Genomic DNA, 14,196 nt, shown 5'->3' with positions numbered 1-14,196 from the left:
CTCAACCGGAAATCCGTACCACTCCAGATTCGTGGGGTGATGCCTTTAATGATGTAATCGATTTGAAATAACACATAACAGGAAAAATGCATTTATTACCTCTAATATATTCACAAGAAACAATACATATAGCCATCTTCAAACATGAAAATGCAATGAAAATGCAGACAGACGTCAAATCCTTAATAAATCTACATTATATTATAAGATTATATTGTTTATAGAGATTATAGAGACCATCGTCACCAACATGAACAAAATACGCAATAAACATCTATCTACAATCGTTTCATGGAAACTAACAGTTTTACTGTAATTGTTACTTCTCGGCAGCCGACGCTTCACGAAAAGCCCGTTCTCGTTCTTCTGGAATATTGATGTCCTTTTTCTTTTTTTAATACACAAGATCTCTCCTACTTCTTTTCTCAGCCCTCTTTCGTCTTCTTCTTTCCATTAAAAGTAGTTCTGCTCTTGAGTTATGATAAATTTCTCGGAGTTCGTTTAATCGCTTATCCAGAACCTCAATGGCATCTTCGGTCATAAGTGTTAGATCCCCTAAAATCAGCCCGTTGATGATATCTTTTCAAAAGAAGTGTGGTTCATTCAGCATACCAAGAGGTGCCAGACCAAGAATATCAAAATTGTCTAAAGAATGCTCCTGCTCCATCATTCGATATGTTTTGTTCTTCATAGATATGAAGGTATCTCGAGTAACTAAATAAATGAAGAGTTCGAAATATGCATGAAACAACTTGTATTAAATCTCCACAAAATCTCACCTTCTTCTTCCTCTTCTTCCCCATAAGAATCATCCTCTTTTCGGTCCTCCTTATTAGTTGCCTTTGCTCGAACGTACTTCCGATCAACCACCATGATGCTGTGTCGGTTGTACGGAGCTCTAAATAATCGTCAATGAACCGGTAGATGACAATAGCTCTATCATTAACTTTACCGTTTCCGCTTGTTTCCGCGACCTCTTCCTGGTGACATCATTCGTCCTCCAGCCGATTGATTATCCGATGTTGACCATTTGTCATTGTCTAGAAACCGAAACCCTCACTTAAAATTGTCGAAACTCCTATAAAACTGAAGCACGGATTCACCTTCTCCATCAGTTCTCATCGGTGTCCCTGAACCAGATGGCTCTGCATCTGAATCTTCTTGAGCGGCAGCTTGTGATATAGCAGCAGCTTCTATAAGTCACAAACCCAGTCCGAAAAAACCTTGTCTTGCTCCATAAATCGACTGGAGTCAACTTACCGGTTTCCACCTTCATTTCCGGCTCTTCTTTCTTTACTTCCATATGTGAACATGTGTGAGTAACAGTATCAAGATTTTTCCTGAGATGCTCATCAGAAGCCATCAGTGCTTCACTTCCTCTTCTTCCAGCAATTTTCCCGCACATTGGGCTTTTTGCAACGAGTTCAAAGTCGCAGTAGGCGCTTACAATGACTCCAACATCTCCGCCATCATCCATTGGAGTTTTCTCTTTCGCTGACGAAACTTCAAAAGAGGAAACCATAGCATAACAGTCGTACTTAATAGCAGAAAAACAGTAGCACCTCGTGGCGGCCTTTTCTTTTCTTTTGGAGGTGGTTCATTGCATGTTAATGCAGCACTGTCTTTAACAGACGTTTTGAACACCAACAAGGGAGATGCTGAATAAGTCATTTTGAACCTAACAAGGACGACGGAGGTTCAATCATCGGGTTATCTAGATTTATCCATATTAACCGCTTAACGGCGAGCTACAAAACGAGAGGAGTTAGCTACAAGCTGAGTGACCCCAAACAGTACTAGTATAGTTAAAATTCTAAAAGCTAAAGGTAGGAGAAATCAAACGACCAAATTAACTGCAACGCTTGAGCTAGTCGAAATGACCGAAATGAATTCAAACGTTGATTCTAAAAAAACCCACGTTGTTTTGCTCGTTCTACGTCATACATGGAGGCGAACTCGAAACTTCTGGAGATCTCTTCAGGAACTGGCTAAAAAACGGAACTGTCAAAAACCCAAATGAATCACTCCACAATAGAATGAAAAAGTAAAGTGGATGAAGTATCTGGCGTTATTCAATCCGCATGGGATGCCCCAACGCGTTCATTTCAATTCAAAATCGTTTGAGGTATACGAGTTTGAGGGTTACGAACGCGTGTCTCACCTACACAATGACTTCCGGGGCTCCGGTTCATGTTACAATGAAGAACACCTCCGCAGTGCACCGTAACAGTTCCCTAATTGACAAACGTTGTCTTCCCACGTCCCTTCATATCTCTCGTCTTGTGGGACCCCATTTCGCGCTATAGTCACGCTTACCTTACGCCATGTAACGTCGAACCTCCTGTGCCGGACTGGGAGACCTCTGTCAACATCTCCCGCCTTTTTATTCATTTCACCCGAGTTATGTTGCTAGTATTATACGTTGTGATACTTCACCTTTCTTGTTCTTACGTTTTGTACATCAATATATATATATATATATCATGATATATAATAACGGGTTTATTCTGTCACGTGTGTGTGTATGTGTGTGAGTGTGTGTGTGTGTGTGTGTCAGTCACGAAATTCAAAAAAGGGGGGTGCGACGGGTGCACCGGCGTCGAGTTGGTGCCCCGACGCTAGAAAGCTATAAAATAGGGTGAGAAAGGTCCAACGGCGTCAGATTGGTGCGCAGGCGACAGAAACTTATAGAAGGGGGTATGACGGGTCCACTGACGCCAGATACCTATAGAAGGAGGTGCGGCGGGTCCATCGGCGCCAGATACCCATGGAAAGGGTTGCGACGAGTCCACCAGCGTCGCATTGGTGCGCCGGCGCCAGATACCTATAGAAGGGGGTGCGACGGGTCCACCGGCGCCAGATACCTATGAAAGGGGGCGCGGCGTGTCCAACGGCGTCAGATATCCATAATATGGGGTGCGCTCTTCTTTCGCTTTAATTTATAATATGAAGAAGAGAAGGAAAGCGCTGTTAAAAAAACACACATACAACACAAATTTACAGAAAACACCACTACTATTAACCTTCATTGATTAGTGAAGTAGAGCGAAGCTAAAACCACCGAAAGTCTGAAGTCCGGCTTTAGCCATTCAGACTGGTATATATATATATATATATATATATATATATATATATAAGGGCGGGTGTGGCGCAGTCGGTTAGAGGTCCTTTGTAGCCACACGGTCGAGCGTTCGAAACCGTCCTAGTGCAAACCAAGCCTTTCATCCCTCCGGGGTCGATAGGTTGGTACCATACTTGTCTGGGAGGATAAAAACACTGACTTGATCATCGGCTGGCCCCCGCAAGTCATTGTATAGGCCAACACGCGTTCCAAAACCTCAACGAATACGAATTCCAGTAGAACGCGTTGGCGCATCCCGAGTGGATTGAGACGCCAGTGACTTTATCCTTTATCTTATATATATATATATATATATATATATATATATATATATGTACATATATACATATATATACATATATATATATATATATATATATATATATATATACCCGATCTGCCGACTTCGCCGAATCTCTTTTCCTAGCACTTTTTTTTAAACGCAAGTTCTAGCATAACAAAATTAAGAGGACATCTATAAATTATCCTAAAAAGTTCGAAAGTTTTCTAAAGCATATAAATGTAATGATCAGAATATGTAAAAACCCACTTTGTCAATTGCTTTTCGCAGGCGAATAATCCACAAACTAGTTAAATAAACAATAGTTTTATCCATAAGCTGATAAAGAATAGAAAATCGAAAAGAATCGATAAATCCCTTCAAGATGCGCCTACGTATTCATCTTAAACTCAGAATAGCTTCGGATTTATGAACGCTTATGCGGCCTTACAGTGACTTGCATGGGCGAACCGATGTGTGAAGACAGTGTTTTAATCCTCCCAAACAAGTCTCATATTAATTTATCGACCCGGCGGGATGAAAGGCTTGATTGGTACTAGCGCGGTTTCGAACCATCCATCGACCGTGCAGTCACCAAGAAACCTCTTATTCACTGCGCTACACATGCTCCGGCAATGAAATACATCTCACAAATTTATATATAACAAACAGAAACACATGTTCTAGCTAAATTCAACTTGAAAAAATAAAGAAACACACAGAGATACACCTACCGGTAGTGGTGGTGGTGGAGGTGGCGGTGGCGACAGTATCTTCTGCGGTGGAGTTACTATCATCTTTTCATGTGAGGTAGCAATATAAATTGTTGTCGGTAGAGAAGAGGAAGGACCAGGTAACCCTGCAGCTACTATGCTCTCCTTTCCAGCGAAAGACATCGTTCGCGGACGCTTTACTTGTACTGCAGACGGTGGGGAAGAAACACGTTGTGCATGATGCGAGACTGCTGCTGCAGGTTCATGGCCTCGTGTTGGAGATCGTAAAGGAGGAGATACGCCAACACTTGGCGGGGAGATCATGGAATGCTGAATGAAAAGAATGCTGATAGATCAAAAACGGGCAACAACTGTAAAGTTGGAGAAAACGAGGAAGCAAGCTTCAAAAAATCTATACTTCAACTTTGGAGGTTCCTGCAGTTGGAGTTTTGGCTCGCAGGGGAGTTGCAACTTTCAGAGGTATGCCAATAGAAGACTTGGAGGACTAAAGTATAGAAGAAGCGTTATAATTTAAAAGGCATAAGGATAAGCATTGAACTACGAAATTTTGGAAGATATGAGTTATAAATACCTCTCTTTTCAGCCCCTCTGCTGCAGCAGCTGTTAACTGTTCGTATTGAGAGATCGAAACTCGTCGAGGACGATAACCACCCTACAATTAAAAAATTCTAGAAACAGATGTCCTTGTGCACAATCTTGTTCAAAATTAAGTGGAATAAAGAGTCAGAGATAGAAACAAGTAAAATTAAAGAATTCCAGCTATCGCTATTTAGAAGAAAAACGTATGAGAGCTTCTCACCATGCTAAACAAATGAGTAGGCGCAGCATCATCCTCCCTTGTCAAACTCTCCACGCCATCTGTGGAATTCGACCAACGCAACAAAAAATCAAGGCGCGATTTCGGAATTCGTTCACCCATTTCACGTTTGATCGCATCCATAGAGGTCTGATCATCCTAAGTATGAAACTTAATGGAAAATCACATATTGAACAAATACATACAATATGTAAGAATTCCAACCAACCTTTTCGCTAAGACGAATTTTGTTCAGAGTTATGGATTCGTCGTACCTAGAGTTCCAACCAAGATAATGCACAAAACACCGCGTTGAAGACAAAACAACGCGGAGGCGAGCAACAGCTTGCGAGGAAAGTCCAATACCCTGAATTTTTACAGTAGATCAGACCTAATTTTATTACCCTTTTCAGCACTAATCTATTATATACAATCCAGAGGTTAACGAGGATGCTGCTGAAGATCAAACTAACCTCCTCATCGTGCATTTCCATTATTTCAGCCATTTCTTTGACAGAAGGCTGATCAACAGTAACCACACGAGCGTCATACCATCGTCCATGGTGATAAGCTCGCACTTTTTGACCCAGGTAGAATCGTGAAACACTGAAATGATATTCATCCCAAGTGACACGAAGCAAAACTGGTTAATTTAATTAAACCGGAGTGAAGAAGACTTACATGTTAGAGGGCCGGTATCCTTCATCAGGATCTTTAGATTTCGTAGGATCCGTGGGATCTTTCTTGTCTGACTTACTTAATTTCTTTCTTTCCTTCTTCTTTTTGCCTATAAATTGGAAAAAAATAATTTGTAAAAATTTGTTCATACTGTTACTAAGCACATAAGAACTTAAAGTGATGAAGTAAGAAGGGAATTATTTCTTTTTTTTTGTAATAACAAAATGCAATAAAGATGCATAAGAGATGCAACAAAGATGTATGCAGGAATACGTTAGTTCACAATTAAATAGTTATACACGATGGTTGCATACAAAATACATCGGAATCTATAAGCGAAAAAGACATTTCGACGATCGTCCCGCTGAGGGTTTCTTGACGATTCACTAAATTACCGATATTTTTTGAGCCGAAGATTGCAACCAAACGCCAGCTGAAGTTGGAAAGTACTTTCAAAGCTGTGTTTCAAAGTAATCTAGCATCCAAAGCCGCCTATTCTAAACATTCCAAACCAATTCCATGCCTTAAATCATATTATTGACCAATTATCTTTTTGTAGCATGATCCCAAGTTTTCCGTATGATTCCTATCGAATCTGGCTGACTGCATCCTATTGCTCTCAAATCCAAATCTACTTCTCGTTATGCTTAAAAAAAAAGTACGCGCAGCGAACAAAGATAGGGTAAATTAACAAAAAAGACTAGAAGACAAATTCTTCGGCAATTACCGGGTGTCAAATACAAGGAAAAAATCCAGAAAAAAAATTCTAACCATCACCATCCTCATCGCTCATATCATGGTCCTTCTTCTCTACTGGAACATCTTTATCCATGACAGCAGCAATCTTCTCACGTTCGCTATCCCGTCGTTCTGTCCTTTCGGTTCTGGCGATTACTTCAAGCTCAGCTTTCGATGGGGACGCTTTTACTTTAACGGTTGCAGCTTCCTCCCTAACTTCTTCTTTGGCGATGGTAGCTTTCTCTGGACGTTTCTCTTCAACTTCCTTTACTTCTTCTTCTCGTTTTAACTTCACTTTCGCCTCCTTTTCTTTAGCCTTCTCTTCTTTCTCCTTCTCTTTCGTTTTTTCTTTCTTTTCCTTTTTCTGAACCTAAAAACGCTTGGCTTTACGAATATTGTTTTTTAAACCAAGCATTAGACGACCTTCTCTTTTAGTTCCTCATCTTTCTGCTTTCGATCCACCTTCTTCTCCTCTTCTTCTTTATCAAGTTTTTTTGGTTTCTCCGAGCTGGTGGACGTAGAAGGAGAACAACTAAGGCTGAAAAAGGTTGACATGAACAAATAAAGGATAATCGAGTTTTGTGTTATCATCTCTTTTGAATGTGCTTGAACTAGACTTACGTGGATCTTTCCCGTTGGTTCCTAGATTCAGGATCCCGAGACGTTTCCTTCGAGTCTCTTCCATCAGTTTTACTCTTCTTGGTCACCTTCTCTTTGGCTTCGGCGGCGCTGGACTTTCTTCGCTTTACTGGCTAGAAATAAATATTTAAAAGAGGCACGAATACGAAAGAGGAATTCTTACCCTTTGATTAAGTAGTTCAGCAGGTCGAATGAGACGACGTTCTCTTGGACTGTTGATGGTGGATGTAATGGATAACTCATCGAGCGACCACCCTAGCCTTTTATAGAATGAATTGAAGTGTGCTAAATACCTGGAAGAAAATTAACCAATATAACTTACTGAACAATTGTAGATCTTACCTAATCAGAAGAAAAGGTATCGCTTCTCTTCTCTTCTCCAATTTAGTTTTTTTTTTAATGGACGTCTACTAAAAGAGAAAAAAAAACTCATTCAAAGAATTCAGACTGGGGAAGAGAAGAGCTCTTAAAAATTGGGTGAAAAGTAGCAAGCCCAAATTAGCGTGATTCATTTCTAAAACAGAAGCAGAGATCTAGTGTACCTACCTAATGTATGCCTTTCTTACAGTAACGGGGGTTGCACCAGGACATCCCTCTAGATGAAGTTTGATAAGAACCTGAATGAATTAGTATAGCTACTTTGTAAGTCATATACAAATTAAAATGGAAAGAACTAAAGCTATATGTCATTTGCCTTTCGCCACAACTGGTTCGTTGTTACTCTTTTACAGCCACCATAGTCTTGAACTACGCGATAAAACCGATACAAATCTATATCCTTTCCGCCAAGAATAGGAGCACGATTAATAGGGGTACCTAAAAGCGGGATATATGAGTAACCTCACGTATTCGTAGTAATGATCTCATAGAAGAACGGTGGTACAAAATAGCAAAGGAAAAGCACAAATGAGAACCTCTTTCCTCTTGGAATTTATAAAGCTGTGCCACAAACAAATCTCTCTCTTCTCCATACTCCTCTTCGTCGCTGCCTTCGGAGATCTCCGAACTGCTTTCTACTCTGCAGTATTAGGAACATTCAACCAACATGAGAATAAATAAAAATAGACAGATAATAAGCTGGCAGAAAATAACATTATAGTAGGTTTTATTTTTAAATGAGAAAAAAGAGTGCTCACTTCTTCTCGACAGTTTTCTTTTTCTTTGCATTTTCTTCCTTCTTTGCTGCTTCAGCCTCCTTTTTAGCCGTTTTTGCGTCTTCAGCTCTTGTAGGTTCTTTCTTCTTAGGTATACTTGTTTCGGCGTAAATTTCTTTCGCAGTCCAATTATTCGGGAGTGTACCTGGAAAGAGTTGTCTGCTTCACTTCAAAGCAGAACCTAATCCACAGCACTTATCATAAATGCTCTAAACAAAACTATTATCACTTTGATGTGGAAAACGAAGTCAGGGAACACTAGCACCAGAAGGAAGAAAGTAGAGCAAAGTTACATAAATATATCTAAAGAAAATGAAACACTAGAAATAGGAACGTACATCAAGCGGTCAGGTTGAAGGGAGTAGTGATTGATTCATTTCAAGTTGAAAAAAGGATGAAGAGGGAAGATTTTGGAAGCATCATCTCACCTTTACTATTGAATGCATTCGCTCTATCGACCGCTGTGCGTTGCGGATTACTCATCGCATCGAGGGTTTTTTTGCTCACAGGCTGATCGTCCAACAGAACTAGGTTCGCAAGTGAGGCGACGAAACTAGAACACAAGAACGGATTAAAATTGTCCTCTATGCTAAAAATCTATAAAGGGGTTACTATTTTCCATTTTGGAAACTTCGAATAGGTACTTCATTCCTTCCAAGAGTTTTCGGTTTGTTATTTCCATCTCTAAAAAGACTAAGCATAGTTATGAACGTTAGGTGCAATTCTCAAACAAAAACATACCTATAGGCTTTTTGAGCAACCACAACTGCAGGGTACCATTTTCCACGAAGTTGTGCATCTTCGTAAACACATACGACGCTACCAGCACGAAGCTTGAAACGTCAACAATGATATATATACAAAGAAAACTGAAAGAGATGTTGCTTTACCTTCTCACGCTTCTCTTCTAGTTGCTCAGCTTCGCTTTTCTGGGTTTGTTGCGCCTTTCGACTGAATTCTTCCTCTTTTTCGTCTTCTCTTTCTTTTTTCTTCCTTTCTTCCCTCTCAGTCTCCGCTTCTGCTTCACTGGATTCTTCTTCGCTGCTGCTCATGTCACCATCCCCACTTTCTTCTGTATCTCCCTAAATTACATATAAATTAAAGAAAATGAAATACTGATTTTATGGTGAGCGAATGAAATATACAAAGCCGGGATCAGACAAAGTCAGCATACTTGTATACTCTCCGCTTGTCAATTTCTCTTGCTTTAAACAACAAAAAATTATACAGACCGCTTAAAAAACGCAAAATCTGGCCTTCACACGCAAGATGCTTTTGCCTGATGCTGGCTACGTTTTTTCTTTTTTTTTGCGACCGTACAAAATTGAAATGACCAAGAGAGCGATTAAGAGAGTTCGCGGGTGAACAATACTTCACGATCCTAGACGCTAAAAAGTGTCGACGCGCGCCTACACTATTTAGCTGAAAACCATAAAAACACATGTACGTCCTGTGCGACATAAAACAACCTCTGAGCGACTGAAATATACAAAGCTGGGATAAGTCAGGGTGAATGAAATATACTTTGCCACAAAGACTAGCTCATGAACTCTGACTTATGTATCTATTCAAAAGAAGTCCTTTTCGATAATTTATAAACGAATCGTAGTTTATTTCTCAACTTTTCGTTGTTTAGGTGGTAATCTGATTATCAAAAAACACACAAGTACGAAACAAAAGAGTTCAGATAGGATTACAGAAGGAAACATAGCCCGATAAGGATTCCAGCTGAGAATGTAAGACAAGAAAATGGAAAGAAGCAAATAAATAAACTCACTTGATCCATTTCACCAATCGCAACGGAAGCAGCCGAAGCAGCTGCTCGCTTTTTCCTTTTCTTCCCATCGTCATCTTCGCTGTCTTCTTCTCTACGACGTTTCGACCTGCTAATGTAAATGATTAAGCATGATTTTTGAGAGGAGCATAAATCATTGTTGAACCTTACTTCTTTGACTTTTTAGTTTTCGCTTGAGGCTTTGGAGGAGCACAGAACTGTTCTGGATTATAGAGCGGCATCTGATCCAGATTTGATTCACTGTCAAAATGTCTAGCTCCTTTCAAACACATCTGAGTACGCCGAAGTACTTTTTCATCACCATCATTAAAGACTGCAAATGATCAAATCCACCAGCGATAAAAACAATAAGTAAAGGGTAAAGAAGCTGGGTATTTCAAAAGAAAAAACCTTACAAGCAAAACAGGAAAAAAAAACTTACCAACGTGGTATGTACTACAGTCTTTTATGTGTTGGATAACACCTTTCAGCAGATGTTTTCCATGTGAAACATCTACAGTTTGGTTCACTTCTAAAGTACCTCTGACTAAGTGCTCTTCCACAACTATAGTTCCGAAAGGTGCTTCCTTAAGTGCAACCTAAACCAATTATGTTAAACTTTTTTTCTCGAAAAATCGCCAACAGAGTACTAGAATTTGATCAAAGTGATAACTAGCCTTGCACTTAACAGATTTGCACAACTTCTTAATTTTTGCTTCACAGAATGCTCCTTTAAATTTTGCGCTAACTTCAGTACCAGGTGACAGAAATGCAGGATCATCTGACTAAAAATAAAGCAATCCTCGTAAAAAGTGATAAATGCGTCCAAAAAAGTCCAAGAACAGTTCAATGACACCACTTCTGACCTGCATTTTGACCAGTGCTCCTCCTATCCAGCATCAAAGACAAGCATAGGCCATAACCAATGCCTTGAATTTGATACCTTAGTGATTTGACCACAAAGTGAAGTGCACTAGACAATCTCAAGAAAGCAGATCACCGTTTGCCTGAAAACTGACTAAGATATGTTCTGTTATCAATGTGAACGGACAAAACGGAGGACTAAAGAGCCGCGGGAAGTGAGAAGCAGCTGGCTCCGAATCCGAAAAATAACCGTTAGAACGGTGCGTAACGCCGCAATCAGAGCGCGGCAATGCACTACCGGATATTCGCCCTGTACGCAGTCCTATGTCTTACATATTCATGTTGAAATAAAATATATGTAAATACATGTGCAGTATGAGATTTTATTTCTATCCTTGATTTCTCTGTTAATAGATGATGATAAAGTAGTAGAGAAACTAAAACTATTCATGGACAACATTTACGCACAGCAACTGTTGTTCCATCATGGTTGATGTAAAAACGATAAGGACTTTTTCCCCGATGTACCTGTCCAAGCAACAACATAGTTTAGGGCAGCAAAATGATCTCTGGAGAGAAACTTTACATTTTCTTATGGATCCTATGAAAGCTTAGCAATCAATAGCACCGTGAAAAGTTCCAAGTTTTGAATATTCTCGAAGCTCCTACCTAACTATGAAAGTTCCCAACAACATTGTTCTCTCGAAAGTCTTTTTTTAATCAAATATTACACGACTTTCACGCCACTTTTTTTTATGACCATGCACTAGAGTTGCAACCGGGTTGTCACCTTTGACGTTTTAGCGCTCGATCGATCTTAAAGGAACTTGGGTACGGTACGTAAAGGTAAACAGTCAGCAGATAGTTCAATGCACTTGCAACAACCACACGGCACTTCACTATGCTGTGTCCGTGGAGTTCTGCATGGTTCGAGACTACTTTCTTTTTCATTTGTCTGTGATTTTGATTATAGAAATGGTTTTGTGGAGGGCTGCAGGGATCAACTACGTTCGTTTTTCACAAATTGCTGCTGAAGTTACTAAGCAATGCACAAAATCAGCGAAAGGAGCTGCAAGCAAGGCATCTACCCAAGATTACTTAAAAGTGCGTTCTTTTCTTTATTTAGTGTTGTATGTGATTGGTGTAATATCAGCTTATCTAGGTTTTCAACCTCTCATTTTAACCGTTTCCAGACTATCACATTTATGATTTGTGCCACGTAAAGTGCAGTAGGTTTGATATGCTTCGTAATATTGCTGGTTTTATAGTGTTTCTTCCCGGATTTTTCTTCGCTCTTTGTTTTTCGTTCATCTCGCCAGCTAAAATGAGTACTTTATAGCGGTTTCTTTTCATTTTACGGCAACCACGAAGGCTTTTCACAGAGTGGAAGGCAACTTGTGAAGAAACAGAAACAGATGAAAAAATATTCGTTTTCAAAGCAGAAAAAGAAAGAAATTCGACCATTACCGCTCCAAGTCAAGCAATACAAACTTCAGGGCAAAAAGTACTTATTTCTACTGGTTTTGTGGTGCAATGGTGTAGCTAGAATAATTATTTCTGCTTGCTGTTGAGTGCGAAACAGAAGATGCTGCTTATGTCTATGGCTTTGTTAGATTTCATGGGAGGAAATAACCAGTGTTCTTCTTCTTATATGTACAACTCTTCAATTACAGATGACTGCTTGGGAAAACGGCAAAGCTGTCAAGAAGCTCAAGTAGAAGTCTAGGACGTGCAAGAAGACAGAACCCCAAAAATAGTCCAATTAGATCAGAACAATGTTGAACTTTCAGACGTCTTTCAATAAATTCTTCTGAGACTTGACATTTGTTCACAGTTCACAAAGACAATAGAATAACTGTTCACCAGACATTGCGCAGTACAGAAATAGATCGCATAAGTCACATCGAAAACGGACTATTAAGTGAAACTGAAATGGAAGCTAGAGCAGTTCACGTGTTATGGGCAATACTCTACATTTCTATGCAACTATCTTGGCGTATTCTTCACTGCCCTTAGTGCAATTTCGTACACCTTTTTGAAAAGCGCCAAGTGTTATTTTCATTGCTTCCGTATGTAATTCTCAGTTCGTTACAGTGGTGTTGGTTTTGGTAGTGTTTCGAATGGTTTCTTCTTTGTTGTGCGGTAGAGTTTACAAGTAACTCAATAACATCTTTAGAACTAGTTGGTATGGGGCATTGTACTCGCCCGGAAGCATTGTTCTTTTCATCAGCTAATTAAAAACAAAAATTTGAATCAAACAACACCAATCTGTTCAGATTTTTGCTGTCTTCCTCTTCTGTTGGATAGAAAAAAATCGAATGTTGGGAGAGACATTGCGCTGAAATGTCCTCCCATCTATTTCTCTTTGCGTATGATAGTCTGCTGCATATTTTTTGCTTTGGAATGTCTCTTGGATTAGAGCAGCCAGTCACTGTCTAGATGTTGGTTGTTCATTGAGCTTTGTTCTGGTTTAAGTTGCGGACAACAATAGCAATGATAGTCTAGTAATTACACATAAATTGCATGCATGAGCATATTTGTATACGTTCATGGGCTTTCATTTACCATTCACGGCATTCTGCTTGGCAGTGAACATTCTGTTCGTGCTCAGTGTGTAGTTATTCAGCTGGATTTCAAATTTCCCTGCAGTTATTTTCTTGGAGAAAATACAGAGTCCACCTATGACTGCACAATATGCAGTCATAGGTGGACTCTGTAGCCAGGCATATCGCAGTACACGATTGTCTATGTCAATACCTTTTTTCTTCTGTAACCCAGTCCTCCGCTTCCCCTTTGTTTAACATCAAATTCATTGTTCTGATGACTAGCGAAATAAACAGAGGGAATATCATTGATAATAGACAAGAACTATTGAACTCACCATTTTCTTTTAGTATCAGATATTTAGTAGTTTCCAGTTTGATCCAAACATTAGTACTGTTTGTTGTTCTTGGCTGCTTCTCCTTGTTGTTTTATGGGTGGTTGCTGCAAAAACTCATCATACTACAATTTATTACTTATGAACATCCGCAACACTGACGATAAACATTCATTTCAGTTCTAGTGTTTTGCTTCCCAAATCTTATTCTCGAAACAAAAAATAACGCTTGACATAGAAGAGACAGAAGGAGGTATTTAAAAAATTCGGTACGATTTAGAAGACTTCGGAATCATTCCCCTGATTACCATGTTTTCATTACAACGTAATACTTTGACCTTTGTTTCTTGGAGAAAAATGAAGAAGAAACTATTATTAAAGAGATTGCTACTTATTAGCTAGTGAATGTTGGTTTGTTGTCAAAAGCTTCCATTATCTCATGGATTAAGGTTGTCGATGTATCTTACACGCTTTTAGTTTACTGGGTTTCACTTCAAAACTATACATTGGGTCAGGGATGGATTTTAAACGAATTACCTG

General features: G+C 39.5%; 1 protein-coding gene across 2 annotated transcripts; it reads right to left on the bottom strand.

Moving 5' to 3' along the window:
* Positions 1-319: 319 nt before the first annotated feature.
* On the bottom strand, positions 320-11,324 carry RB195_013668 (uncharacterized protein; the record flags this gene model as incomplete). Of its 2 annotated transcripts, none has more annotated exons than XM_064203598.1 (33): positions 320-366; positions 418-555; positions 613-714; positions 780-898; positions 953-1,040; positions 1,104-1,193; positions 1,261-1,503; positions 1,563-1,658; positions 1,919-1,988; positions 4,136-4,444; positions 4,533-4,619; positions 4,707-4,787; positions 4,935-5,090; positions 5,161-5,298; positions 5,405-5,537; positions 5,613-5,718; positions 6,381-6,717; positions 6,771-6,885; positions 6,969-7,099; positions 7,150-7,279; positions 7,533-7,603; positions 7,681-7,802; positions 7,901-8,004; positions 8,123-8,285; positions 8,569-8,693; positions 8,753-8,824; positions 8,882-8,973; positions 9,031-9,222; positions 9,918-10,023; positions 10,086-10,248; positions 10,357-10,513; positions 10,592-10,699; positions 11,307-11,324. In XM_064203598.1, 33 exons carry the CDS (start codon positions 11,322-11,324, stop codon positions 320-322), a joined length of 4,209 nt encoding a protein of 1,402 aa, XP_064059479.1. The 2 variants fall into 2 exon arrangements, with proteins under 2 accessions (XP_064059479.1, XP_064059480.1); XM_064203599.1 differs by lacking the exon at positions 11,307-11,324 and adding an exon at positions 10,781-10,786.
* Between the last annotated feature and the right edge of the window lie 2,872 nt (positions 11,325-14,196).

Source organism: Necator americanus, chromosome V (genome assembly GCF_031761385.1).
Source record: "Necator americanus strain Aroian chromosome V, whole genome shotgun sequence".
Classification (NCBI taxonomy): domain Eukaryota; kingdom Metazoa; phylum Nematoda; class Chromadorea; order Rhabditida; family Ancylostomatidae; genus Necator; species Necator americanus.
This window is presented reverse-complemented; position numbering and strand designations above follow the sequence as displayed.